The sequence below is a fragment of the Daldinia decipiens genome (assembly GCF_022478715.1).
Source record: "Daldinia decipiens strain CBS 113046 unplaced genomic scaffold F4813scaffold_39, whole genome shotgun sequence".
Taxonomy (NCBI): Eukaryota; Fungi; Ascomycota; class Sordariomycetes; order Xylariales; family Hypoxylaceae; genus Daldinia; species Daldinia decipiens.
Window position 1 is genome coordinate 275,784 of NW_026054582.1, and position 24,269 is coordinate 300,052.

Here is a 24,269-nt window from a genome sequence, read left to right on the forward strand (position 1 = left end):
AACCTCGAGATCTACATACCCAGGAGAATGCCGTCCAAAAAAATGACCCACACTCTGGTGGCTAGTACATATGGGGTATCTTTTTGACGCTATTCTGCCTAGCAGGACGGCTGCTTTTATGCGAATATGTACGCAATGCACTTCTCAGGCGGCAACTTGAGCTGACCTGATCAGCTGGTAAAGAAGATTGTCAGATCCCCCCAGGTTGGACTCTAGAAATACGTAGTTGAAGCATTGAAGCAGCTCAAGAACAAACAGCAGCGACGCTATATTGACTTTGTTACCCTACAATTTTTTTCTTTAATACCTAGCCCTCCCAGATCTGCATGGGGTCTACCTTGTTGCCGGGAATATGCGGCTCGTTTTATTGCATGCTCATATCTGGATTGGTATAATTCGCCTAATAGAAGTGGAACCTGTCGACGAATACTAAGCAAGCGCTCAACGCGCTGACTGATGAAGACTAGCTAGAGTCTCGAGAAGCTGAACTTGCGTAGTTCTTGGCTATAATTACATACTTACCTACCTAGGAGGTACCTAGGAAGTACTCTGCTGTCTAAAAATAATCTCCAATGAGGGACTTCGCAGGACGCCAACAAGCTGTACCCCCACGCCTCATATTTGAACGTGCATACTAAACACTGTCTATGTATTTTATTGTAGATTTTTACCATGAAGAAGATTTTTTCGTTATATACTATACAGACCAAGGACTTCTGGGGACACGATGACTTGGGCCCCGCGTGCTATAACCAGAATAACCACAATTCTCAAAGTCGAAGTTAGAATTAGAACGACTGTGTTAGACGTAACGGCTATAAATATCTTACCTACAACAGTATAAAAATGTATAAAAAGGAGTCGATCAATATATGCCAGCATGATATACCTGCCAAAAAGCTGTAACTGCATAACTAAAATAATATATACTCCGAGTACGCTCCGAATAACTTACTAGAGAGAGCCGAAAATTTGCGGCTCAGCTTGGCGTTGTGGTCTCCTCGGTAAGCTAGGGGGAAGCATGTAGGAAACCAGAGTGTTACGTACCTAGGTATGAGCCCTTCAGTCCTAGACAACTGGGCGTCACGCACGTGACACCCATTAGACTCCTCATAACCGGACTGTCTCCGGGGCGCCTGATTGGCCGGAGATTGCTATTGGAGCTGGCCATGTGCTATGTACCTACCCAAGGAGTAAATTATATGGGATAGTCACGTGAGCCACAGTCGGAATGTACAAGGTACCTTAGGTACCTTTGAGTAAACCCCTTTTTTGCCCGGGAGCCTGATGTACCTAAAAGCCAATGACAACATAGGTAACATATTAATTATAGGTACTTATTTAATAAACCATTTACCTTTCGGGGCTTTATATTTTTCAGAGAAGTTGCTATTTTGAAATCGTACCTGTTTGATTTATTTTACATACCTAGGTACCTAGGTACCGAAGTCTTTAACCCGCCCCCGCGTATTATGGCTGAGCAGGTGGCTAAAGTACTAAGGTACGAGGTAGGTACGCGACTCAATTTTCTCCTTGTCATCTACATCACACGATAGCACCAACCGTGATGAGCCATAGCGCTAGTATTTTCGCGGCATTGATTCGGACTCATCACATAACTAGTCGCAAGAAACTTGCGCGTGTGAAGAAAGCGGCCCTCCTTCACAACTTGCATGTGCTTATCCGAAGTGGAGGATCGCCCGGTATTATGTACGCCGAAGGACCTGATGAAGCCTCCGTCAGTAGCTGGGTCAATATGATCCAGGCTCTACGATATAAGGACTTCCAATGCGCAAGAAAACCGGCCGCCCATCAGATCCGGAGTGCTGTCGAGCGGCTAAAAGACGGCGGGTTTGAAGAAGTTGCCTCCGTAACTGAATTCGGCGAGAGAATGGAGCAACGGGGTTTAGGAAGCTGGTGGAGAATTGGGAGTGAGTGTACTCCGGAGTTGGGTTCGGATTTGGTGATAGGTATTGCTAACTTTCAATGTTGTAGTGGGCTATGAAGCATCCGATCAGCGATAACTTCGCGACTTTACAAAAGCCGCACGCAAACCGTCTATGACAGGAATCGAATAATTAGACCTTTGATACTCGATTAATTTCATTATCTCATATATCTCATCTACTATACTTCGTAGTTTACGGCAATATATCGAGGCACAGCTATCAAGCGCGGAGTCAATCTTTCTTCCCCACATATACGGATTGTCAACGGGGAGGGACACAATTTGACATTGCCCTTGAAAGGCTATTCTATATAGAAAAGCCGACAAACCTCGAAAGGTCAATTATGAGATACATACTATTGCGGCTTGTGACTTATGCCGGCGAGGTTTCCAAGTTGAAAAATCCGTACCTTACCTAGCCTCCTGGAGGTAACAAGGTAAAGATAAAAATAGAATGGGAACATGCAGTTACTCATATTTCTAATACAGGCCATCATCACATTGCCGATAGACTTGTCTAGATGTGATGCGCGCATTGAGATCGTAGAGAAACCTGGAGAATTTATCCGCAACCTGAGATGTTCAACCGGTCCAATGACATCTACTGGATTTATTGAGGTTTAGCTTTTTCAAATGAAGAATCTGGCCGAATACAAATAGACGGAATGTACTTGTCCTTATATTAATAATCGTGGTGTGTTGGTTCTGCGATGACAGGTTTTACGAAGGGGCGGCCTGGAAACATAAAACCCCTGGCTACTCTCAGCTCGGATCGTCAGTCAAATTGCCTTTGCGAACCCAAACTACGAGGCTAACCTGAAACCGTATCATTTTGGGACGCTGTTTTACCGGCCTGGAAAAAAAATGAGGGTTTCGCTTTACGCAGCGCTTACTGCGGTGGCCGCCACTAAGGTGGCTGCGCACTCTTTATTCCAGGCTCTCTGGGTCGACGGAGTCGATATGATAAGTCTTGAGCTCTCTTTATCGGCTGGCATTAAACTAACCTAGTTAGCACGGCGCCCAATGTGTTCGTATGCCTGGGTCTAACAGTCCCGTCACCAACGTCAACAGCAACGATATTCGATGCAATGTGGGCGGCACCAAAGGTATCTCAGGCAAGTGTGCTGTAAAAGCCGGTTCCATTGTGACAGTTGAGATGCACGCGGTATGATATGCGATATGCTGTACCAGAAAACGTTAAGATGGAGTTGTTGACCATAATAAAGCAACCCGGTGACCGAAAGTGTGGCAGCGAGGCAATTGGCGGAGCCCATTATGGCCCAGTGAACGTATATCTCAGCCAGGTTCCCGACTCCTCATCGGCCGACGGATCGACCCCATGGTACAAGATCTTCGCAGACTCATGGTCGCCCAAGGGCTCAGTCGGCGACGCCGATAACTGGGGCACAAATGATCTCAACTCATGTTGTGGAAAGATGGATGTCCCGATCCCAGCTGATACCCCTGCTGGTGATTATTTACTTCGTGCTGAAGTCATAGCTCTACACACGGCGTCGTCAGCAGGTGGCGCACAATTTTATGGTATAAAAATTAATCTGAAATCCCCTTTAGAATGTACGCAATCGCTAACGCTCAGTAGTAAGTAGTGATAATGCTACCATTTCGACTCGCTCGAAAAAGAACGGTAAAGTTCCCAGAATTACAGGATCGTAAAGCTGACAAGATGTTTTCATATATTTAGATGTCGTGCTACCAGCTCAGCGTCACTGGTGGCTCGGCCAAGGCTGCTGCCCTGCCGGCCGGCGTCAAGCTTCCCGGAGCCTTCAAGAGCAGCGATCCTGGCATCCAAATCAACATCCACAGTAAGATAAGCAACTACGTGAACCCGGGTCCGGACGTCATCGCTAGCGGTACCACGAAGCAGGCCGGCTCGGGCTGCTCGGCTGGTTGCGCGAAGACTTGTGCTGTTGGCTCGGGGCCCGTCGGGACCGCTATCGGATCTGCCCCCAAGCCTACCTCGGGCGCTGGTGGGGGCCAATCCGGATGCGCGCAGGCTAGATACCAACAGTGTGGTGGTCAAGGATACACGGGATGCACGGCATGTGCTGAAGGCCTTACTTGCAAGGAGGTCTCCGCGCCTTATTACTCCCAGTGTGCTTAAACGCGGATGGATTTATGTCGTACTGAGATGAGTCTTGTACTTAGTTAGCTTCGCTCGTTTATTAATACAAGGATGCTTCATATAAGCTACCTATTCAGGCATGAGCATTATACAATTATTCTGAAAAGTATATTGTCTCTTTTGCTCTGATTTACAACGGCTTGTCCCGTCAATTGTTAATCTACCTAGGTACATACATGTAGCAAACGGTAGAGGCTATTTATAGCTCCCCGTTTAGCCCGTCCCTCTCCCTCGGGTGTTATAGGTACATATAGGTACATATGCATCTACGTATTGTACTAAGATCAACCCCTGTCACCTGCAGCTACTCGTCCTGGCCCATACAAGGGCTAGAGAAATTCCCCACAAAGACCGCCGAACGCTCCGACGATCGCTTTTATCAACTTAATTCAATCCCGCCTCTTCTACTTCACCCCCCTATTCATCAGGTATCTCCTAGCTTGGGCAAAAAGGAGTGGAAAAAGTAAAAAAGTCCAGCAGCAGCCATGGCCCCCCTCAACGAAGCCCACAAAACCCGCATCATCTCCCACATGAACGCTGACCACTACCGGGAGTTGGAACACTACCTGCGAGCCTTCAACGGATTATCCGCTTCCGCTTCTCGCGGGGCGCAATTAACGGACATGACAACGGACGCCATGACGATCCGCACCGCATCCGGCACCACCCACTCCGTCGCCATCAAGCCGCCCCTAGTCTCTGCCGCCGACGCGCGCGTGCGCCTTGTCGACATGGCTATGGAAGCATTGCAGAAGCTCGGCCTCAGCGACATCCGGATCACCAGCATTACGCGGCCGCAGGGTATAGGCGCCGCGACATTCCTAGGTGTCGCTCTGTACATAGTATGCGCGGCCACGTTACCTCTAGTACAGCCAGGTACTACAGCCTGGACGCTTCTGGACGCGTACTTTCCCTTCGGAGGCGTAGCGCGATACTTCTGGGTAGTGCGCGCGATCCTCGTGCCGACTGTGGTGCTGCACTTGTTCGAAGCGTGGTGGATGACGTGGTCGCGGCTAGAAAAGCACGGCGTCGAGATGTTTAGTACGTTGTGGCTCTTGTGGGTTGGGGACGTTCTGATGGAGGGGTATCCGGCCATGGTTCGTTTTGACGGGCTGGTGGAGGCGGAGCGAAAGAAGAAGGAGAGCGGGAAGCATTGAGAACTGCTAGGAGTGCTTCATTGTGGACGCAATGGCTATATAGAGGAAGGGACAGAATCTTCTAGAGTACGGTGTAGAGGATTAGAGAGATAGATATTGTTATATAAGGTACTAATTATTACTAGCTAAGTGGGCGGCAATGTGATTATAATAATCCTAACTGATAAAATCAACATCATGAAAGTGATAATGGGTTAGGTGATTAGTATTGGCCGTAAACCCCTCCTACAAGAATATCAAATAATGTGTACAGTAAGGGGATTAGGTGTTCACGATGTCGAGGTCAGCCCTCATATAGGGGCCACAACAAACTGAAGATTTTATCACAATCAAACGATAACTTATCAAAGCAGGAGGATAGTCCTGTTATATTCCTTGTCTAGTTGCTTAAAATGTAGTCCAATCCCCCTAACCCCTTTGTAGGGTGGAATTGTTCATCAACCCGCTAGACGAAGGGCGAAATGGATGAAATGTCTTGCCGCTACCCTCCAATGATCCTGACTCGACATGTCCTAATCCCCCCTATTCCAATTCGACCCAAACATATCCAAACCTACACCTTCATATAGGTCTCCTATGCCAAATTCGAATGCTGAATGCTCGATATACTCGCTACTATGGGTATTTTATTGGCCATGTGCCATCGTAGGAGAACAGGAGAAAGCGAATCCCCGACTCAAAAGAAATATCGCTAAATGTTAACAAAAAGACGGCTAGCAGCGCCGACGAGACTACCGAGTTACCTTTAGTAATTCTAACGACGGGGGACCTGGAGGTAGTTAATATCAGTGAGGTAAACCGAAGTGTCTCAGATCGTGGAGACTTTACTTACATAGGTACATATTCGTAAGTGTGCGGCCGTCGGATGTATCATGTTGGAATTCTAGATGGGACATCTAGAGCAAATGACACTGTCAATGTGTATAGCTGTAGGCTCTCGTAGTCATCTTAGAGTTTCTCGCGGAACAACGAAGTTGTTTCCTTGCTTCTTGCTCCACCTCGTTACATATCGCGAATTCAGCCCCAGCATCAGCCACCATCCTCAAGAACTGATGTGAAGAGGAAAAGTTGGTAAGTTCGACGTTGTCCTCGTTACTGAAGTTCCTGTATAATTCTTACCAATCGAGGAGCAATTCCAGAAATACTGTGTTGTCCCCCCTACTCACTAGTTCGTCGCTTCAGTAGCACAGAGAATAGCGTTGATACCCTGTCCAACCCTTGACGTAACTGAGAAATGCTGCGTATGGGGTACCATACTAATGTTGCAATGATGTCTTATGGATAACATTGCAGAGGGATAGTCATCGAAAGAGTTGGAGGGTTGCCGGGGCAGGCATGAATCCATCCCTATACAAACCCTTCAGAAATTTCTCCTTGAACGTATGGCGACCCTGGAGGTGGAACGCCCCTGACCGGGCTTCCTCTAAGGCTAACTTAACGCCGGGCGCGTCCATAGCTCTGCGCAAAGCCTCGTCGCAGGCGTTATGGAGAGAGCAGAGGACTCTCAATCCAGACTCCTTCACCTTGGTGATAGCAACCCTTATATCCTCTAGCTTTTCGTACCCCCGGTCGTATTGCCTGAGTTCCTTCACTTCCAGAATCAGGCTCCGTTTGGGAGTTCTTCGCAGACGGCTGAGGATTTCGGTGGGACTGAGCCCCTTTTCGTAAAGTTCGCGTGCCTCCTTGCCCTCGGGTTCTTTATTCTTATCGGGACTTAGCAGGCACAAGAGCTCTGAGAACTCAAGTACGAGGCCATGCTATGACGAAATCTATCAGTAACTACTTCTAAGACAGACTAAAGGAGTTGATAAGGAACATTGTTTTCACTCACATATATCTCAATGGCCCCGAGGAGTTCCTTATGTTTAGACTCATTGGTCCGTTTGTCGACGCCGGTGATGATGCAGTCCGTGTCTCTTAATCCGCATCGTGTACATTTTAGAGAGCCCTCTCGCAATTCGCACTTGACTTTCGCCTTTCTACAAGCACTACACGAGTTATTTCGGACGGTACGTTGCTTCTTTTGGCGTGGCCCGAGTCCGCTGTCGATCGGGCCCAAGTTTAGTTCTGAGGCCGCGCTGACCTTGCGCTTTGGCCCTAGTCCGGCCGACCCCCCTAACGGTCGCTTAGGTATCGACCGGATTTCATTGTGCAGCTGATCCGTTTTTGACCCGCCGGATATGCGTGGAGCTGGTACAACTGGAGTAGCCTGGACCGCATGCTGCTCTATTTGCAGCCTAGGTCCTGCGATAAACTCGCTTGGTTGGCCTATCTGGTTGAAATCCAGGTCCAGATCAGAGTGTAAGAAGGAATTACCGAGAAATACATTCTCAACACCCAACCGCATGCCCGGCACAAGAGGCTGGGTATCATCTGAGCTTCCTTGAGGAGACCAATCATCAGCAGGTGTGCCGACATGGATATTATTATTAGCACTATCAGCACCCGACCCCGAAAGTCCATGAAAATAGAATATGGGATCTTGTAGCCATGGGGATGGGGCCTGGGTGAGTTGCTGATCGATGGCTCCGTGTCCCTTGGGGTTTAGTCCCTGCTGCTGAGTTGGCATTAGGGGTAGCTGACTCGGGTCTAGCACTTGTCCCGGCACAAAGTTCATGGATGGGCCTCAATAATTGTTAGTTCTCTAAACTTGATGACTGTGTAAATAATCATGGCACTTACCAGCCATGCCCTCTATCTGCGAGAGTGTCAGGGTCAAATTTTCTCGTAGCGGGGCCAGACGTCCAATCCAATATTGATTCCTGTTCTCAGTAGCTGTGGGAGAGAAAGGGAGTTCGTTGATGATTTCAGAGTAACCTGACGTGTTACGAGAACTCATTTTGGCTGAGGTAGTAATGATTTTCGCTCTTTAGTGATTGTCGATGCTCTTGATTTAGGTATACGAATAGTAGTAGAAAGAGAAAGCCTATGTTGCTAAAGAATACCGGTGAATTTAAGTAATAACTGAACCACTGATTAATGGTAAGGGATCTGCCAACACAGTTGGGTTAAGTTGTAAGTTGTTTTGTTGTTGTTTTGTTTACTTGAGGACGCGAGTAGGGAGTCCTTTTTTGTTGAACTACAAGTTAAGTTTACGCCTTTAGACGGGCAGTTTTTTGCCTTTAGGACTTCAATGATGGTTTAAATAACTTCATAGCTTTAAGGGGTATATGCATTCTAATGTGGGTGAACTTAGGTCAGTATGCCCAGGAAAATAGCACCGTCCCTTGACTGGTTTAATACTGATATGATTATTTTTGTTGGGAAGTTAAAGAACAGGATCAGGTAAAAGATAGGATAGTTGTCCGGCGTCCACCTTGAAGGGGTGCTGGTAGCATGCTGACCTAGAAATAGAATGCGTTATGTTGGTAAGTAAATGTAATTTCTTCGAGTTAACTTTGTGTAAATATTGAAGACTCATTTTACCATTTGTATAGGTACCTAGTTATAAGTTATATGTAACTAGTCAAAGTTTAAGTTTTGTTCGATTAGTTCACTGGGCAGCTATCCCAAATAATCATCTATATCTAGGACTGTCATACTGACCCTACCTACCTAAGGTATATTGATATAACTCCCAACGTAACCTTCAACCATTAGTCTCAGTAATGAAACGTACATAAGGTATCTTTCCCTCCCGCAAGTACCTTCCTTCAGTAGCTGAGTACCTCCTATAATAACTCTTTCAAATCTAGTTTAGCTATGTACTTTGTAAGGCAAAGTAGGTACTCTTCGAGTTGCTCTTCCCCTAGGTTAGCAATTCTCATCAGTGCGAATGCAATGTAAGTATGAAGTGATCATAAACTAGGTAGGATTTAAAAAGATCGTCCTTATTACCCTAGTTACCTAGATACAGATGGAAGTTCAGGCCCATCACCCATCCAATAATGAAATAGGTGCAATACTAAAAGATTTAATCTATAAGGTTCGATTTCGTGTTAGTGAGGTTCAATCCGATGTTGACTCAATAAGCTAGTGGTTCGAGCGCCTCCGTTTCACGGTCCCGTATGGACTAAACTATCGGGCTGGGCCAAAAAGTCGAATAATTCAATGCATGTAAGCTGGGACGTTCGCATGTTAAATTTTAACGCTAACCTTAACGTTATTTATAACCCCTATATAGTGTTATTAGGGATCTTCCATGAGGCAATGAAACCATAGATTCCGTAGAGAGCTATAGGACTGGTTAACAGAACACAAGTAGCTAACACGTCCTGTTGTATTATATAGTAGAAATTGAATCTAGGCTTACAGGACTACTTAATAGCTTCATCATCCTCCCAAACCACATTATGGAAATCTTCCATTTTCTGCTCCAGAAATGAGCTAAATATTTTAACTGTAATCTTCCTATTGCCTTATTGCTTAGAAACAAATTCCTTATATGGGCTGGCAAATACAGCCGCCGGATGACGTAGAGGCACATTGGGTTCCCGGTTCACAGATGGAGGAGAGGACCCAATACGAGTTAATACAGGCTAGAACTTGGGACGAGCCGTTAACTGGGCTATGTACAATGACCAAGTTAGCATACATTTCCCCTGAGCGATGATGGAGCAATGACCTGGTCATCTAGGTATAGGCGTACTTGAAGCATTGAAAACTGCCCGAGACACAAGAAGACCCTTGTCTTCTGTGAGTAACAGAGACGGATAACGGTAGGGCTGCTAGAGTAGTTGCTGCGATTAAAGATGGAAGCTTCATCGTAACGAATACTCTATGACCTTCGTACTTAGCCTGAGGGGAACGGTAAATATTGATTATTCTGCACCGGGTTACCCGAGGAACATCAGTGCCAATGAAAAGGTTTACGTGTCATTATACTAATCCGTGCATAGAAGTGATTTGTGCTTTTATATATACTTAGGTTAGGTAGGTACCTAGATACGTTATGACTGTCCTGTGATATCATCGAATTGTGCACGTCCCTAAAAACCAAAAAGAAACCACCACACATTAGCTTCAGCCTAGACTCAACCTGACAGTTTTTACCAGATGATCGAAGTATCTGGCAGGTGTCACATAGATTCAAACTGTAAAGTGTGGTTAGAATTGGAAGTTAAGTTCATCTAGAAAGGGAGTTAAACTTTCTCTATGCAGCTAGGATGATGCTGGGTATATCGCAATTCCACTAAACCGTATATGTTGTCTACGTCAGCATTTCTTTTGAATTCATTAAGAAGGTCATATAGTGAATGCGGTGATTATATTCAGCTAACAAGATAAGCGTAACGGGATTCAGACGTACTGATCGTTCATAATCGAGTCGGTCCCGACGAATCAGAAGATAACGGACATCCTAATTTGGTATATATTTCTATGGGCGCCACTATACACAGGATAGGGCCGCACCACCACTAGAGAGTCAAACCCCTGGTGTTCTTCTACCTAGGACCGTACCGGTGGCATACCCGCTTCCGAGGGTTCTGAATACGTCATAACTGCAGGTAACCATTGATAAAAATAAGTCTCTTGTAATTGCACCAATCTACCACATACCCTTCATATCATAATATACTCTTTAAATATCAGTTATTCCCTTATTTCGTAAACCTGTTTAGTTGACATTAGTGTTCTCAATTCTCCGACTATGTTTATACTAGAACTAACCGTCCTCTGATTAAGATGGCCAACAAGGACCATCATCTCCAGTTGTTTCCTTCTTCGCCAAGGCCAGATGGTTCGAGCCTATGGTTCGCCCCGTCTCCAGTGGTGCCATGGTTGGAACGGTTGCCACCGTTCTCGCCGTTACCCTCAATCTGGCCTCCATCGTTTTCATCTACTACCCCATTCTCCAACAAGCTTTCGTGAGTTTCGGGGACAACAAAGCCTCTATAGCCAGCTCTGCTGGTGCTTCCTGAATTGCGTAGTCCAATGAACACGAGATGGATCAACTACAACCGGAATTAGTAAAAAGGGGGAGAATAAAAGACAATAGTGATTACCTGGACAATGCCAACGGCCACCACCACACCGAACTCGAACCCGGCACTGCGCTGCACTGAAACGCTAGTTAGTAATTATTCAAGTAAAGCTCAATGAACTATTGACATTGCTTACTCGTAGCACGCCAGGGAACGAGGCAGGAACTGCCTCTATCACCATGGAGATCATGACACATGCCTCTGGGCGAACTACGATCCACCATAGAGCGGAGACCACAGCAATTGAAAGTATCCTGTATACGTTGAATAGCCCTGTCATCATGTGCGCTCCATAGACTTTGCCAGTTCCTCTCTAGACCACATTCTATTACCTGGCCCGACGAGAAACCCTCGGCTGCGAGGGTGGCCAGAACGACTGTCAGTATGGCCTGCAAAACCGGAGGCGCTACAGGCAAGAACCGTAACAGCGTGGACGATGATGCAGCTCTCTGATGAAACAGCCGGCGAAGTTGCGGCGTATATAAGATGTTTGCGGCTGCTATAAAGGGTAAAATAATTGTAAGGGCAGTAGTGCCGGTCGATATGGGGAAAGACAGGTTGCTCGAGGTGACCTGTACATAGCTGCGATGTGTTAGTCGTAGCAACCGGGTGAGTAAATAAGCCAAGCAAAAAATAAAAGATGAAGGCGAATAATTTACATTGCAACCGCCGCCAATACGAGGAGTACCTGTTTTAAAATACACGTTAGCTCAAAATTGATGATAAGGAGAAGGGGGGGAGAAGCTGCTAACAAAAGGGAAGGCAATTGCCAAGTTGGCCATGATGGGGTTGAATGAGGAGAATCAATTGATATCAGCTTTAGATGAGGACGAATCCGACGGAGGAGTTTATTATGTATTATTTGAATTTAAGATCGTCGAAGAATGCACTTGCATTGCGCATTTGCATTTAGGCCCAACCTTGTCATTTTCTCTTTCCTCCGGAAATGACATATGAGGATGCATGTTTCCTTTTCGGACCAATACAATTCAATTGCTTGTCTGTTATTGCAGATATTGTGTAACGTAGAAGTAGCAACCCCTCACGCAGCCTAACAGCCTGCTTCTTCTCTTTGTCCGAGTCCGCGCTTGACATCTGATTTCTGATGTATCACAACATGAATCCAAGTTCCAAGCTTACCTAATAGAGGGGCTAGCTCGGTAGTAGATCTACACCTATTAATGCAATAATGTTAGTCGACATATGATTAAAAAGGTATTATTACTAAGACATACCTATTATTACAATTGTTTATTTACCTATCTTTAACGAAGTTTTAACAAGCAACTCTGGAACGAAGTAATCAACGAGATGGAACCGCACTACATAGAGGTTATGCCACCATATTTCACAAGGATTAGATGTGGCTATGAGGCTTCTTAAAACTCACTGTTACTTGGCTAATGCTTGGTGGATGGTAATAGGGGTGAGTTCGAGTGAGTAGGCATACTCTAGATAGGTACTGAAGCTTGGCTTATACATACCTAAGGTAAGTATGTATGTTACAACGCGGAATAACTAAGTTTAATATATGGGCTTGTCAGTTCGTATAAGCTGAAGTGCTAACCCTTAACTAGGTAGTTCAAATTGTTAGTTGACGATTTTCCTAGCATCTTGCAGCGCCAAGCTCGTACCCCTAAGGCACATCACCAGATTTCTAGAAAGAGTCGTCGATCTTAACTCCCGAAATCCGGTAGAAGTTAATCAACCTTGTCTTGGCAATGTCTTAACCTTCCTATCTAAGTGTCGTTGTAGGTACGACTTCGGGATGTGATGATCCGCCCGCAGCGGATCACTGAGCACGCATACCATTATATAATAGAGCACGGATATTCGTGATAATGTCAACTCTTACTTCCGACAGTGTAGGTTATCGCACGACTAATTACGGGTTCAAAATACTGGGAAGTTATGAGCGTCCAACATAAATTAGCTGCACACTTCGTATCTGCGATCATCATATAGAGCAAACAATCGATCCAAACATGATCCGCTTTATATTCGCTGCGGCTCTAGCCACCGTATCAGTTGCTCTTACTGCTCGCCAGGAAATCAACAACGAGCCGCTATTCACAATCGAGTTGGGGCCTGGTGTGACACAGCAGGTGACTGAAGCTGAGAAGCTAGCCCTCAAGTTTGTGAGTAACACTTACATTAACACTTACATCAACCGAAGTTGAGACTTAAATTGCTGATCGTTTCTCAAAAGGAAGGGAAGTCGTTCATCGATATCACCAACCGAAAGAACTTTGTACAATCCGTATCAACCGAAAACACTGCCAAAACCGCAGCAGTGATATACCCTCGTTTACTAAACCAGAACGACACCGTTCGCGGGCTCATTTCCAAGCTTAGCAAGGATAATGTAAAAGACAAGTTGACGACTCTCACCGAGTTCCACTCTCGATTCTACAATACCACTTGGGCTAAGGATGCTTCCGACTGGTTTCTCTCCGAGGTTCAGGGGATTATTACGGGGAGCGAAGCCAAAGGCGCGACGGTAAAACCATTCGAGCATAAATGGGCACAGAACAGTATCATAGCTACGATTCCCGGCAGGTCCACCGACAAGATCGTAGTTGGTGCGCATATAGATTCCGTTAACCAGGATGGCTGGGACACTCGATCACCTGGTGCTGGTAAGCCACTGTTCATTGCACTTAGTGAGCCTCCCGAAATTGACAAGGCGTGAACTAGATGATGATGGATCAGGTTGCGTGACAAACCTGGAAGCTATGAAAGCTCTCTTAAGCGATCCCATAATTGCAGCTGGGGAGGCGAACAACACGATCGAATTCCATTGGTACTCCGGTGAGGAGCTTGGCCTGCTTGGTAGCGGTGAAATATTCGACTCGTACGCTGCTGATGGAGTTGTTGTCAAGGCGATGCTCCAACAGGACATGACAGGATGGGGTAACAATCCTAGTAAGTACTAATTTATGATCATTCCGCAACCCCCCTTTTCTCGACATAAAAGTCCAACAAATACTACGAGCCCGCTTGGGGGTAGTTGGTGGTGGGTGGAGTGGATGAGCTCTACTGCCAAAAGTCAACTATATACTTATCTATGATTCTACAGTGGGTGTTATAACCGACTATGTCGACCAGGACCTTACGGCTTTCATCCGCCTAGTTACCGAGGTAAGTCCCCTTATCCTATCAAAACTAGCCTGTAACTAACAGTAGGAAATAGTATACTGACATCGGCTACGTCGACACACGCTGTGGTTACGCCTGCTCGGACCACGGATCCGCTACTGCTGCCGGTTACCCAGCTGCTTTTGTCATCGAATCCGACAGGCAGATTTCCAACAATAACATCCACAGTGCGAGCGATACCCTCGACACTATCAACTACGACCACATGCTTGAACACTCCAAGCTTGTCCTCGGTTACGCGTACGAGCTTGCTTTAGCTCCTCTATAATTCGAACTCTTAGGTTATCGGCTATTGTGTGGATGGTTTATATTTGTTGCCTGGCTACCTATATTTAGTATCACTTACTGGCGATACCTTGAAAACTTTTATGCTTTACAAATCATTCACATAGGTAGTCGAAGGGCTTGTGATCTGAATGCTACGAAACTTATCATAAAAAACTATGCTATTCAGTACAGTAGGCGTAAAGCCATCCACCGGATGGGTATCATTCCGCATGAAAAGACCGAAAACCCGTCATAACGATCATCCGTTGACCGTGGTGATATTTGCGAGTGAGAGCTATGTGCAATGAGAAGTAGAAGCCATAGCTGCAATATTATGTGTTATATGTCTGACTAGTTGATGTCGTTCATCAATCATGATACTCAAGTGAAGCATCTTTCATACGAAGGACTCCCCTCCAAGACTCGGAACGCCTAATGATCCGCACTTGAGAATTAAAAAAAACCCCTAAGTGGTGACCCGATAGTAACTCAACGATGAGAACACACTCGAATTGCCATATGGGTGAGAATAGAAACCGCCGAACTACCTAGAAATAATCAGCAAAAAGCTCATAATCCTCGTACAAACGGCATAGACGGACCAATTCCAAGTTAATTAACGTGTTTACCATCCCTCATGAATATGCAATCCCCGCGGGGTTGTAACAGAAGATTTGGCCTCTATTCTAATAACCAAGCCGGTGGAGGGCTATAGAGTCTCTGACTTGTCTTGCCATAGTAGTCATCGTAGAGAGTCGCCCTAGAATGGGATCTGATGGGGATCGGCTGCTGATCTGAATGTACAGCTTGTCGAATCGGTCGAGATAGGAGCGCATGAGATTCGGGACTACATCGCGAACCTGAGGGTCCTGTATGGAATTCTGTTTAGAGTTGTTATGTTTGGAATGAGGCTGGTCACTAACTATGTGTGGGAGTGATGCATGTAGTATACGAATGACTGCTTCCACCCAGTTGATTTTCTCCCGAAGGAGGGGGCCGTCGAGTTGTTCGGCAATGACGGATGCCACAGAGAGTGAAACTAGAGCTGGCAACTCTCGAAGAAACTGAGGATCCAGCTTGACAAGGTATTCGTTGAAGACTTCTGGATGGCGGCCTTGCTGAATCCATCGGACCAATCCAGTCTCGTATTCACCTCTTTCCATGAGAGCTGCGACGTTGGCAATCATGTGTTGAAGCTCGGGATCCCTAGCATTCGGCGGCTCTCTAACGCTAGAGTTGTTCGATGCGAACGGTACCATCGGAAGAGAAGTGTTCGCCGTCGGACTTCCATGCAAAAATGACTGTGACTGCAGAGACTGGGCGTAGTGAGCCTGGGGTGGTTGGTGCTGTGTGTTAGAGCCATGCTCACGGGGGTTCTGCTGCTGCATTTTTAGAAGGCTATCTTGAAACTGCGCCTGTGTAGCGGCCATGGCGGTGACCGTGTCAGAAAGACTAGTTACCAGTGCTGTGAGCTGGTCAATCTTATTACTGTCGGCAATGTGTCGCTGTTCGAGCTGTGCTATCTGCTCTGCAGTTCGATCTTGCACTTCTTGCACGATCGAACGAGAAGCTGTCACTGCTGTATCGTTGATGAGAGGAGTGATAGTAGCCACGAATGACTGGCGGAAGTTCTCTAGATCAAGCGCTACACTGCTGGCGACCTTGTCGGAAATAGATTTGGATAACTCGGGCTTTTGGAGAGACTGATTAACAGCATTCGGAAGAAGCTTTTGCATCTGGTTTTGAATAGAATGCGAAACTCGACCGATCATCTTACCATCAATCTGTTCCGAAATTGTCTTCGTGATCAGAGTACTTAAAACAGGCACCACATCGCTCTCAAACTGATCACTGATAGTTTTAGTAAGCACAGCCTGAACGTTTGCGTTCAGCACATTGGACACTTTCTCAAGTAAGAGGTGCTGATTCTTGGTAAACTTGTCGTCGCGAGCCCGGAATTCGTTGTCAACATTTTCCCGGTGATCTTTGAACTCGCTATTGATAACTCCAGTCAGCTTGTCGCCAAGGCCAGATACTATCTGTTTGACGGTTGACTGAATAGCTTCTTGCGATATAAGAGGTTGGGGTGAAGACATAGTGGACTTCTCTGAGTGCTTCGAGGGAGTCGAGTCAGTTCGTGACTGCGAGCTACCGTTTAGTTGTGTATTCTCTGTAGCCAACTTTTCAGCAACAGCGGCAGCTTTGTCTCGCTTCTTCCGAGCCTTCTTCTCGCTCTTTTCTAGTTGGCTAGCAGGCGTGACTGGAGCCACGCTCTCTTTCTGCTCGGATTGTCTAGTGAGGGACTGGTTATCACTACTCTTTTGAGATAAATCTTGCGCGGAAGAAACTGTTGAATATTGTGGCGGGGGCGTCTCTTTCATAGGCCGAATTCGAAGAGGGATACTATGCTCTTCTGTTGGCTGAGGCTCAGAGACCAAAGCGCTGGGTAACTCTTTCAACTTTGTAATCTTAACCAGGCCGGCTTCGGCAGCATCGAGACCGTCGATAACCTTATTATCCTTAGACCACCCGAGTTCACTCTGCTTTACAACAATTCCAGTGACACCCTTCGAATGCATCGCATATAGCTCAAAGAGACTTTGCTCATCGTTATCGGGAGAAGTGGCAGGATTGGTTAATATGTCGAGGCTGCGAAGCACACCTTTGTTGGCAAATGAATACTCGCGTATGCCACTAATAACAGCGGTCGAATCGGGCTCTGGGATTGACGGATCCTTTGCTACCAACTTCTGAATGTAGTCAACCTGAGACAGACCCTTGATCGTGTATTTTGGTGCTGACAGGTGAAGGAAATAGATCGAGTTACGTGTCGGATGGCCGACTACGATCATGCCTGAGGGAGGGTGATACATAACGCTACATACCGGATCCGACTCTTTGGCATGAGGCAGATTGAATTCCTGCACGGGTTTGCCTAGGGCGAGGTCCCAAAGTTGAAGCGTATGGTTTTGCTTCATGCCCACAATCATGTAGCGCAGTGCCCATCCCTTCTGGTAAGGCCGTTGCTTATCCAGCAGTAACACAGAAGTCGGCCATGCCTTCTCGCCTTCAGGGGTAGTATTCAGGGTCATAAGTGGCTCCTTGACCTCGAGGGAAATATGAGCAGGCATGGGAGACCAAGGGTCGGAATTCTCATCGGCTGTTGTTAAATCTCGCACGTCCCAGAACTTGACACGGCCGGACTTGTCAAGGGATACAATAGTAGTATCGTCTTGACTAAAGGTGAAGTCCTTACCCGCCTTGCCTGTGCTGATTCTGAGGGAGCACTCTCTATAGAGCTTCTCGGTATCAACAACGCGATCATGGCCAGATTTGAAAATACCGTTTGTCATGATATACGATGGCCAGATGACGTTGATCGTCTTTCCACGACCGACAGCGAAGAATTCTGGGTGAGTAGACGAGGTCCTTGCCCTAGTCTTCAGAACACCTCCATTGTCACCACCTCCCTCTTGAGATATGACAAGCGGGGGGAGGATAAACCCGTACTGTTCTGGATGAGCATCCTCTAAATGGTCCTTTTCGCCGTTTTTTATTTCAATGTAATATACGGTTCCACTAATGCCAGTGCCAATAATAGACTCCTTTGGCGCGAAGTGGAGATCAGATGGAGTAGACGACATAGCTACATTGAAGATCCGGTCTTTCGTGTCAGTGAACAGTTTAGCGTCCTTACCGTCATCCTGTCGTATTACACGAAGCCCACCAGCCTTGGACATGCCGTAAACCATGTACGATTCCGTAGCAGTGACAAGGTTCCGATCGATTTGGTCAAATTCCTTCTTTAGACGTGCAATATCAAGAATGACCTCGTCGCGGAATTGAGGACGAGTCTCTTCGGTCTCCTGCATCGTGATTGAAATCCATGGCTTCATGGGGAAATTGTAGACCTTTACGGGATTCGGAGTCTCTTCAATCACGACGATCTCGTCAGCTTCGGCGCTTTCCCAGCTGTCGGCAACCGGGCCGTGAGCAGCATCCTCGACAATATCACGAATCGCTTGCGCAACCCCTAGCGAGTATGCATCCTCAAGCACATGGGAATTCTCTTCCTTGTTAAGTTCTCTCTGGATGTCCTTTGCTGCTGCCTCGGCCAGATCCTGAAATTCAGCATCAGTTTTTGCCCTCATCATGTGTTGAAATTCAGCGGCGATCTTAGCTTGTACCTCTTCGGTTTCAGCCCTCTCTATTGCTTCTTGAGCTTCCTTGTCCACTTGTTCAGCAAGGCCGGTAATTGCTTCCGACACAGTCTCTGTATTTTTCTCCCCAGTAGGTGAGAAGCCAGGATAGGTAGCTTCCCGTTCGGTGATAGAGTGAGGAGAAGTGTCAAGCTTTCGCCTGATACGTTCTGGGCTCGTAATTGGGCTTCGCTGACTGCCAAGTCTCTTATGGTCCTGAACAGCTCCAGAAGAAGAAGCAACACTAGGGGTCTTCTTAGCAGCCTTGAAAGCGGTCGGCGCGGGAAGCTCGGTTGGCATCTGACCGGCGTGAATCGGCGCATTCGGTGTTGAAGACTTGGACGCAGTGTTCTGGTGCGAAAGGGCACCGACCCCCTCAAACGAATTATAATCAAATCTGGAAGACTTGCGACTACCCTCGTGTTGAGATAGCTGAGAAAACTGGGATGCCGGAGAATGATATTCAAATTTAGTTGTAGGGGATTCGGCGTGCTCCTTTGATCCGAATCTAAAAGGCATTGGCGTTGTATCATGAGAGCCAGCATCGGAATACCCCTGCTTGATAGGGGTATACTCCTTAAGGTGGTCGACAGAAGAGCCATTGGCTGATTGGGGGGTCAGTGACGGAGGTTGGGACGATTCGTTTACAGATGGCGGTTGATCATTCTGCGCAGGCTTCGGTCTATGTAGCAAGTTGAGAAGGTACGCCTGAGTGTCCATCGAAGGTGGACCTGCGTTCCAGGTTGGCTGGGAGGGAGCCTGGGGTTCTACTCGCGAAGACTCATTCTGCATGTTTCCCTTCATAAGAGTAGCCAGAAGACCCTGGGGATCAGCAGGCATCGGCACTGGAGCGTGAATAGGCGGTGGGTTGTTGGACTGAGTTATACTTGAGGACATGTCGAACGAGGGCGCTTGCGCTTGTGTGTGACCAGGCGGCGAGGTTTGCGATACTGATTGAGCGTTCTGTCCGCTGAACTTGAGGAGGTTCAAGAGGTGTGAGCTCTGGTCGGCTTTGCTAGGAGCGTTTGAGGGCATGGTGCCAATTGAGCCCAGACCCATTGGCCCAGTAGGATGGTGCGAATGCCCAAAGTTGCTCGAGTTACTGGGGGGTGTCGGAGCAGGCGGAGGAAATTCGTCCAGACCTATCAGAGGAGATTCTGTAGCAGAATGGCTATGACTGTAGTAATCCTGGGAGTCTATGCCTTGATTGTATGACGAAAACCGTGAAAGGAGCTCATTAGCGGCATTGGAAGAATCATCACTTTTCTGCGCGTTGCGCTGAGCTTGCAAACGAAGAAGCATTGCGTGTAAGCCGTTTGCATCGCTGCCACCCGGCGGGTTATAACCCGCCATGATGCGCGAGGGGTGCGAAGTTGTGGAGCTGCCTTAGTACCGATGAGGTATGTGTGTATTGTTAACTAAGATCTGTCTTCCGATGAAAGACAATTCCTAAAGCGCGGTCGAATTATTAAAACTGTCGCTAATGACAAGCGCGAGAGACTGTAAACGAAGAAAACAGTAACGATGTCAGGTGGTGATCAACGTTGAAAAGATGAGGAAAAAAAAGGTTAGAGATCTTCCAGTCCGATACGTATCAAATTCGTACCAGCCTCGCCAAAAAAAAAAAAAAATGGTAAGCTACCCAGCTCAAGCTCCTATCGGCAATCCGGAGATAAGTGCGATAAAAAGGTAAGAAGGTAGAAACCAGAGGCAAATTATTGGATGAAAGAACCTTACTGACCCAGCTACCGAAAAAACAGAAGAATCAGTTCGACAATGTACGTCGAAAGACGAGAACCAGGAAATTTTTTGTGGGTGAGAAGAGGAGATTGACTTAAAAATCTCGTTCAACATGAAAGGAATGAACGTTGAACGATATGTGACGGGTTGAATTGAGTTGGGCGGCGATGCAGCTGTGCGCTAACTGGGAGAGCGCACCTCCAATAATCAAATAGGAGATACCTAGGTACATGCACAACGTAAACCAACCTTAGGTAGGGTTTAGGTACAGGTACAGGTACATGTAGGTAATGTATCGTGTAGGTACTTAGGTAGATACTTAAGCAATTGCTTAAGTGTGTGTACGTGACCTATTTGCATATGTACAACACATCCATACGCCCAATGTACATACATATCCTTGTGGGGAATATTTAGGAAGTGTTACGTAATCGGAGTATTTGATGTCAGCATTTTATAATTTCAAGCCTTTCAGTACCTAAGCCAGCGGGCGCATCGCGAGAATTACCTCCTTAGGTACCTAAACTACACTATTTCGCGAAAACGCAATAGGTTAACCTCGATGACAATCTTTGCTCTACACTCTCGTTACATGTACCTAGTCACAATATATTCTCTAGCCGAGCCGTTTGTTGTAAGATTATCCAAATATTCGCGACGCCCCTAATTATCTATCAGCGCCGACCAAACGACCAAACAGCCAAACGATCAAACAATCAAACAACACCTCAGCCGAACGTCTCACCCGTAGCCCTCCCACTAGCAAACGCTTCCCGACACAGCGCAATGTTCTGTCTCCGAAGGTATTAGGTCTTAGAAACTCCCTTAGAATTATTCAGTACATCTCTTCGCTAACATTCATTCTCGTTATAGTTGGCTCCCTCTCCTCTTCATCCCAACAAATGCCTCTCCTGCCTTCATCTTCCTTTTCTTCGTCTGCACGTACTTTTTAAACCGACCCTGCGTTTACTGTTCCGTCCTTCTCCTTATACTCTTCGTGACCTCGTGTTATTGGTCAGATCGGTGTTTCTTCGATTTCAGCAGCAATTGGTTCGCCCCGCGACTCTCAACATCATCATGTCCGGTCAACGGGACCACGATATCCGAACCTATGGTTGACAGTTTTAACGCCACCGCTGTTGAAATGCTGAATTCTACAGCCAGTGCACTTGCAAGTGCTGCAGCCGACGAGTTAGCCAAGAAGAAAGAAGAATGGACAGGACTCGGCATAGAATGGCTCCGGAGCCTTCTAGGACGCCGGGAGTGGAGGATCGAATGCATGGACCTATACATTCGGCTATAATCGTATGTTACACGTCAAGTATGATATGATATATGATATCAGCTATGGCCTTGAACATCCCAAGCCCTGGGGTTGTACAAACACAATGAGTATAGATATGAATGTATAAATGCATGGCACTGGCGTTAGTTGGACTGCGAATAAGGCCTTGTTTCTTGAACACTCACCTCATAATAGTCGTATGGTCACATCGCATCACATCACATCAGCATCTAGATGAGGGCAGTACGCATTTCGAAGAGCCGAAGAGATACCATAGATGTGGCATAGAATAATAGGCATCGAGCCACGCGAGAATCCTTGACAGAAGTATACGCAAATATTAATACAAAGAAAACACTCTCAAAACAAGGGATATATTTATTTACCTATATTGAAGTTTTAAAATGGTGATTTATTAAGTAACATCACATATCCTACCATACACCTTGCCTAACCGTGCCTAGATACATTATAAAGTATCCAGTTTCCATCTTATCTAGCTCTCGTCGGGTTCATCGCCCTAACCCATGGCTTCCAGTAATTCTCGATTGTATCCGGGTCCTTCCAGGCAGACCATTCTGCGTTAGTCAAGCCCCAGGTATCAACCAAGTTCTGTACACCAGACCGGACGCGATAGCTGCCTGCCAAACTCCACATCATCCAGCCAATGCTATGTTTCTTAGTGAAGTCGCGGATACAGTTCTGCACCGTGCTGTTGTATAGCGTTGCGTCCTGGGCGTTACCGAACTCGGAGAGTATGACGGGCGTAAGTCGCTGCGTTGACTGACAGTCTCCGGTAATGTTACATCCGGATGGTTTGTCGATACCCAGCGCGTTAAAGCCGTTGCGGTATAGGCCCGCCTCTATCACCTCGCAGGTTCCCGTGTCTACGTCCTCGCTCATCGGATATAGGTGCAGCTCCCACACGATCTTGTCCGCCCACGGGTAGCTGTCGAGGTCGAAGTAGACAGGGTCGCGGCGGTATGCGTCACGAATCGCCGTGCACTTGTAACAGGGAGCCGTAAGAATGTTCTCCTTAGTCGTCAAGGCGGATAGGTCCTCGTCGTACTGCATACCCGACCACGTGATGAGCAGATCTGAGTTGGCCTCGTGAATTGCGTCGGCTCCCATGCTCATGTTACCCACGAGTGTCTCCCAGTTGTAGTACAAGCCAGTGCGGTTCCAGGATTCGCGCAGCTCGTTTCGTAGTGACATAGAGACGACGTTGGGATGGTCCTTGGCCCAGGTTGCCACATATGAGAGTCCCCTCCGCCAGTTGGAAGCGTCAAAATTTACATCGTCAAACCAGGCGTTTCCGTCGGTATGGCTGCAACACCATTGCGCTTTGCCAACGTGGACATCGGGGTGGATATATATACCTTTAGATGCGGCGATGCTAGCAATATCAGACCAGATCTCAAAACGAGTTGTCTCACGGGTCCAAGTAGGATTCTTGGAAATGATGTCGTTGGTGACCTTTGTACCATTCTCATAACCTAGAGCCATGATCATAGCAACCTCTAGGGGCACGTCCTCGCCTCCTCGATCGTATATTTCGTCGACCATCTGGATTGCATAGCCCCTTGCATAGAGTTAGTCTTGAATTATTTTAGCTAGTTTACCTAATTCTTCAAATCACTCACATACGGAGGAAATTGAAGCCAATGCTAACAACATCGTCCAGGATAGCCTCAGCGGATCTCCATTCTAACCCTTCCGGTATCATCGTCTCACCTACAGTAGTATTCTAGTATTAGTCAACCATGTTTGCAGGGCGAGGCTTTTATATCTTTGGTAGGCTCGATATTACATACCACTCATTGGCCAATTGACACCGGCCCAAGTGATCACCTCGTCTCGGTTGTTGACGATATCTCTGCCCTTTGTTCTAAAGGGGGCGTGGGGCCATTCCGTAGGAGAGTTCCCTTGACGACGACTTATGCGTTTTTGCCAATGTGGCTCATGGTCTCGAGGTAGCGCTGATGATGTGGGAACCCATGACGCATAGGCTAGGGTCGCGCAGAGTGACCATAGGGTTATTGGAAGCTTCATCTTGACGCGCAAGATTTGTTCACGATAGACGTAATCATAGGCTTACAGAAGCAAAGCAGGAGACTAAGCACTATTCAGAGGTGATTCGAGCTCAATTTATAATGCAGCAAGCGTGTCCATGCCTTCACAAAAAGCAAGCACCTATTGGTGCATCAACTTTAAGGCCAAGGAAATCCTATGTTCTTTGTGATCTTGAACTATAATACATTTAACTATCTTCGACGGAAGTTATACCTTATTAGGCAATCTGATCTCTGTTACTACCGGATAACTTCTAGGACATACTAATATCTATCCCGACATAATGCTAAAATGGTACCTTGCAGGTGACGTTGGTGATGAGGAGATACGAGGGCCTCTGGGGTATATCTCCACGACTATGGGGAGATACTCCA

The 24,269-nt window shown here is 46.8% G+C and overlaps 10 protein-coding genes across 10 annotated transcripts; 5 read left to right on the forward strand and 5 right to left on the reverse strand.

Moving 5' to 3' along the window:
- Nucleotides 1-1,567: 1,567 nt before the first annotated feature.
- On the forward strand, nt 1,568-2,024 carry F4813DRAFT_392957 (uncharacterized protein; the record flags this gene model as incomplete). Its single annotated transcript, XM_049247348.1, has 2 exons — nt 1,568-1,931; nt 1,996-2,024. The coding sequence occupies 2 exons, from the start codon at nt 1,568-1,570 to the stop codon at nt 2,022-2,024; spliced, it is 393 nt and encodes a 130-aa protein (XP_049096179.1).
- A 788-nt stretch (nt 2,025-2,812) lies between these two features.
- On the forward strand, nt 2,813-4,070 carry F4813DRAFT_392958 (lytic polysaccharide monooxygenase; the record flags this gene model as incomplete). The annotated part of the gene is made up of 5 exons (XM_049247349.1): nt 2,813-2,902; nt 2,961-3,113; nt 3,175-3,490; nt 3,549-3,598; nt 3,651-4,070. 5 exons carry the CDS (start codon nt 2,813-2,815, stop codon nt 4,068-4,070), a joined length of 1,029 nt encoding a protein of 342 aa, XP_049096180.1.
- A 370-nt stretch (nt 4,071-4,440) lies between these two features.
- On the forward strand, nt 4,441-5,417 carry F4813DRAFT_371807 (uncharacterized protein). Its single transcript, XM_049244664.1, has one exon. It carries the CDS (start codon nt 4,577-4,579, stop codon nt 5,246-5,248), a length of 672 nt encoding a protein of 223 aa, XP_049096181.1. The 5' UTR covers nt 4,441-4,576; the 3' UTR covers nt 5,249-5,417.
- A 1,132-nt stretch (nt 5,418-6,549) lies between these two features.
- On the reverse strand, nt 6,550-8,087 carry F4813DRAFT_392960 (uncharacterized protein; the record flags this gene model as incomplete). The annotated part of the gene is made up of 3 exons (XM_049247350.1): nt 6,550-7,005; nt 7,080-7,873; nt 7,931-8,087. 3 exons carry the CDS (start codon nt 8,085-8,087, stop codon nt 6,550-6,552), a joined length of 1,407 nt encoding a protein of 468 aa, XP_049096182.1.
- A 1,463-nt stretch (nt 8,088-9,550) lies between these two features.
- On the reverse strand, nt 9,551-10,007 carry F4813DRAFT_216893 (uncharacterized protein). Its single transcript, XM_049239743.1, has 2 exons — nt 9,837-10,007; nt 9,551-9,755 (listed from the first exon to the last, which is right to left on the reverse strand). The coding sequence occupies exons 1-2, from the start codon at nt 9,950-9,952 to the stop codon at nt 9,629-9,631; spliced, it is 243 nt and encodes an 80-aa protein (XP_049096183.1). The 5' UTR covers nt 9,953-10,007; the 3' UTR covers nt 9,551-9,628.
- Nucleotides 10,008-10,606: 599 nt separating this feature from the next.
- On the reverse strand, nt 10,607-11,954 carry F4813DRAFT_399139 (uncharacterized protein; the record flags this gene model as incomplete). Its single annotated transcript, XM_049248135.1, has 5 exons — nt 10,607-11,142; nt 11,194-11,249; nt 11,309-11,754; nt 11,832-11,860; nt 11,925-11,954. The coding sequence occupies 5 exons, from the start codon at nt 11,952-11,954 to the stop codon at nt 10,891-10,893; spliced, it is 813 nt and encodes a 270-aa protein (XP_049096184.1). The 3' UTR covers nt 10,607-10,890.
- A 1,029-nt stretch (nt 11,955-12,983) lies between these two features.
- Nucleotides 12,984-15,194, forward strand: F4813DRAFT_216985 (Zn-dependent exopeptidase). The gene is made up of 5 exons (XM_049239746.1): nt 12,984-13,310; nt 13,382-13,811; nt 13,870-14,097; nt 14,252-14,313; nt 14,366-15,194. The coding sequence occupies exons 1-5, from the start codon at nt 13,158-13,160 to the stop codon at nt 14,597-14,599; spliced, it is 1,107 nt and encodes a 368-aa protein (XP_049096185.1). The 5' UTR covers nt 12,984-13,157; the 3' UTR covers nt 14,600-15,194.
- Nucleotides 14,943-20,297, reverse strand: F4813DRAFT_216905 (uncharacterized protein). The gene has a single exon (XM_049239744.1). It carries the CDS (start codon nt 20,148-20,150, stop codon nt 15,285-15,287), a length of 4,866 nt encoding a protein of 1,621 aa, XP_049096186.1. The 5' UTR covers nt 20,151-20,297; the 3' UTR covers nt 14,943-15,284.
- Nucleotides 20,298-20,926: 629 nt separating this feature from the next.
- On the forward strand, nt 20,927-22,201 carry F4813DRAFT_217139 (bladder cancer-related protein BC10-domain-containing protein). The gene is made up of 4 exons (XM_049239748.1): nt 20,927-21,164; nt 21,216-21,340; nt 21,411-21,964; nt 22,018-22,201. The coding sequence occupies exons 2-3, from the start codon at nt 21,324-21,326 to the stop codon at nt 21,838-21,840; spliced, it is 447 nt and encodes a 148-aa protein (XP_049096187.1). The 5' UTR covers nt 20,927-21,164; nt 21,216-21,323; the 3' UTR covers nt 21,841-21,964; nt 22,018-22,201.
- Nucleotide 22,202: 1 nt separating this feature from the next.
- Nucleotides 22,203-24,043, reverse strand: F4813DRAFT_217107 (glycoside hydrolase family 5 protein). Its single transcript, XM_049239747.1, has 3 exons — nt 23,637-24,043; nt 23,466-23,556; nt 22,203-23,404 (listed from the first exon to the last, which is right to left on the reverse strand). Exons 1-3 carry the CDS (start codon nt 23,872-23,874, stop codon nt 22,315-22,317), a joined length of 1,419 nt encoding a protein of 472 aa, XP_049096188.1. The 5' UTR covers nt 23,875-24,043; the 3' UTR covers nt 22,203-22,314.
- Between the last annotated feature and the right edge of the window lie 226 nt (nt 24,044-24,269).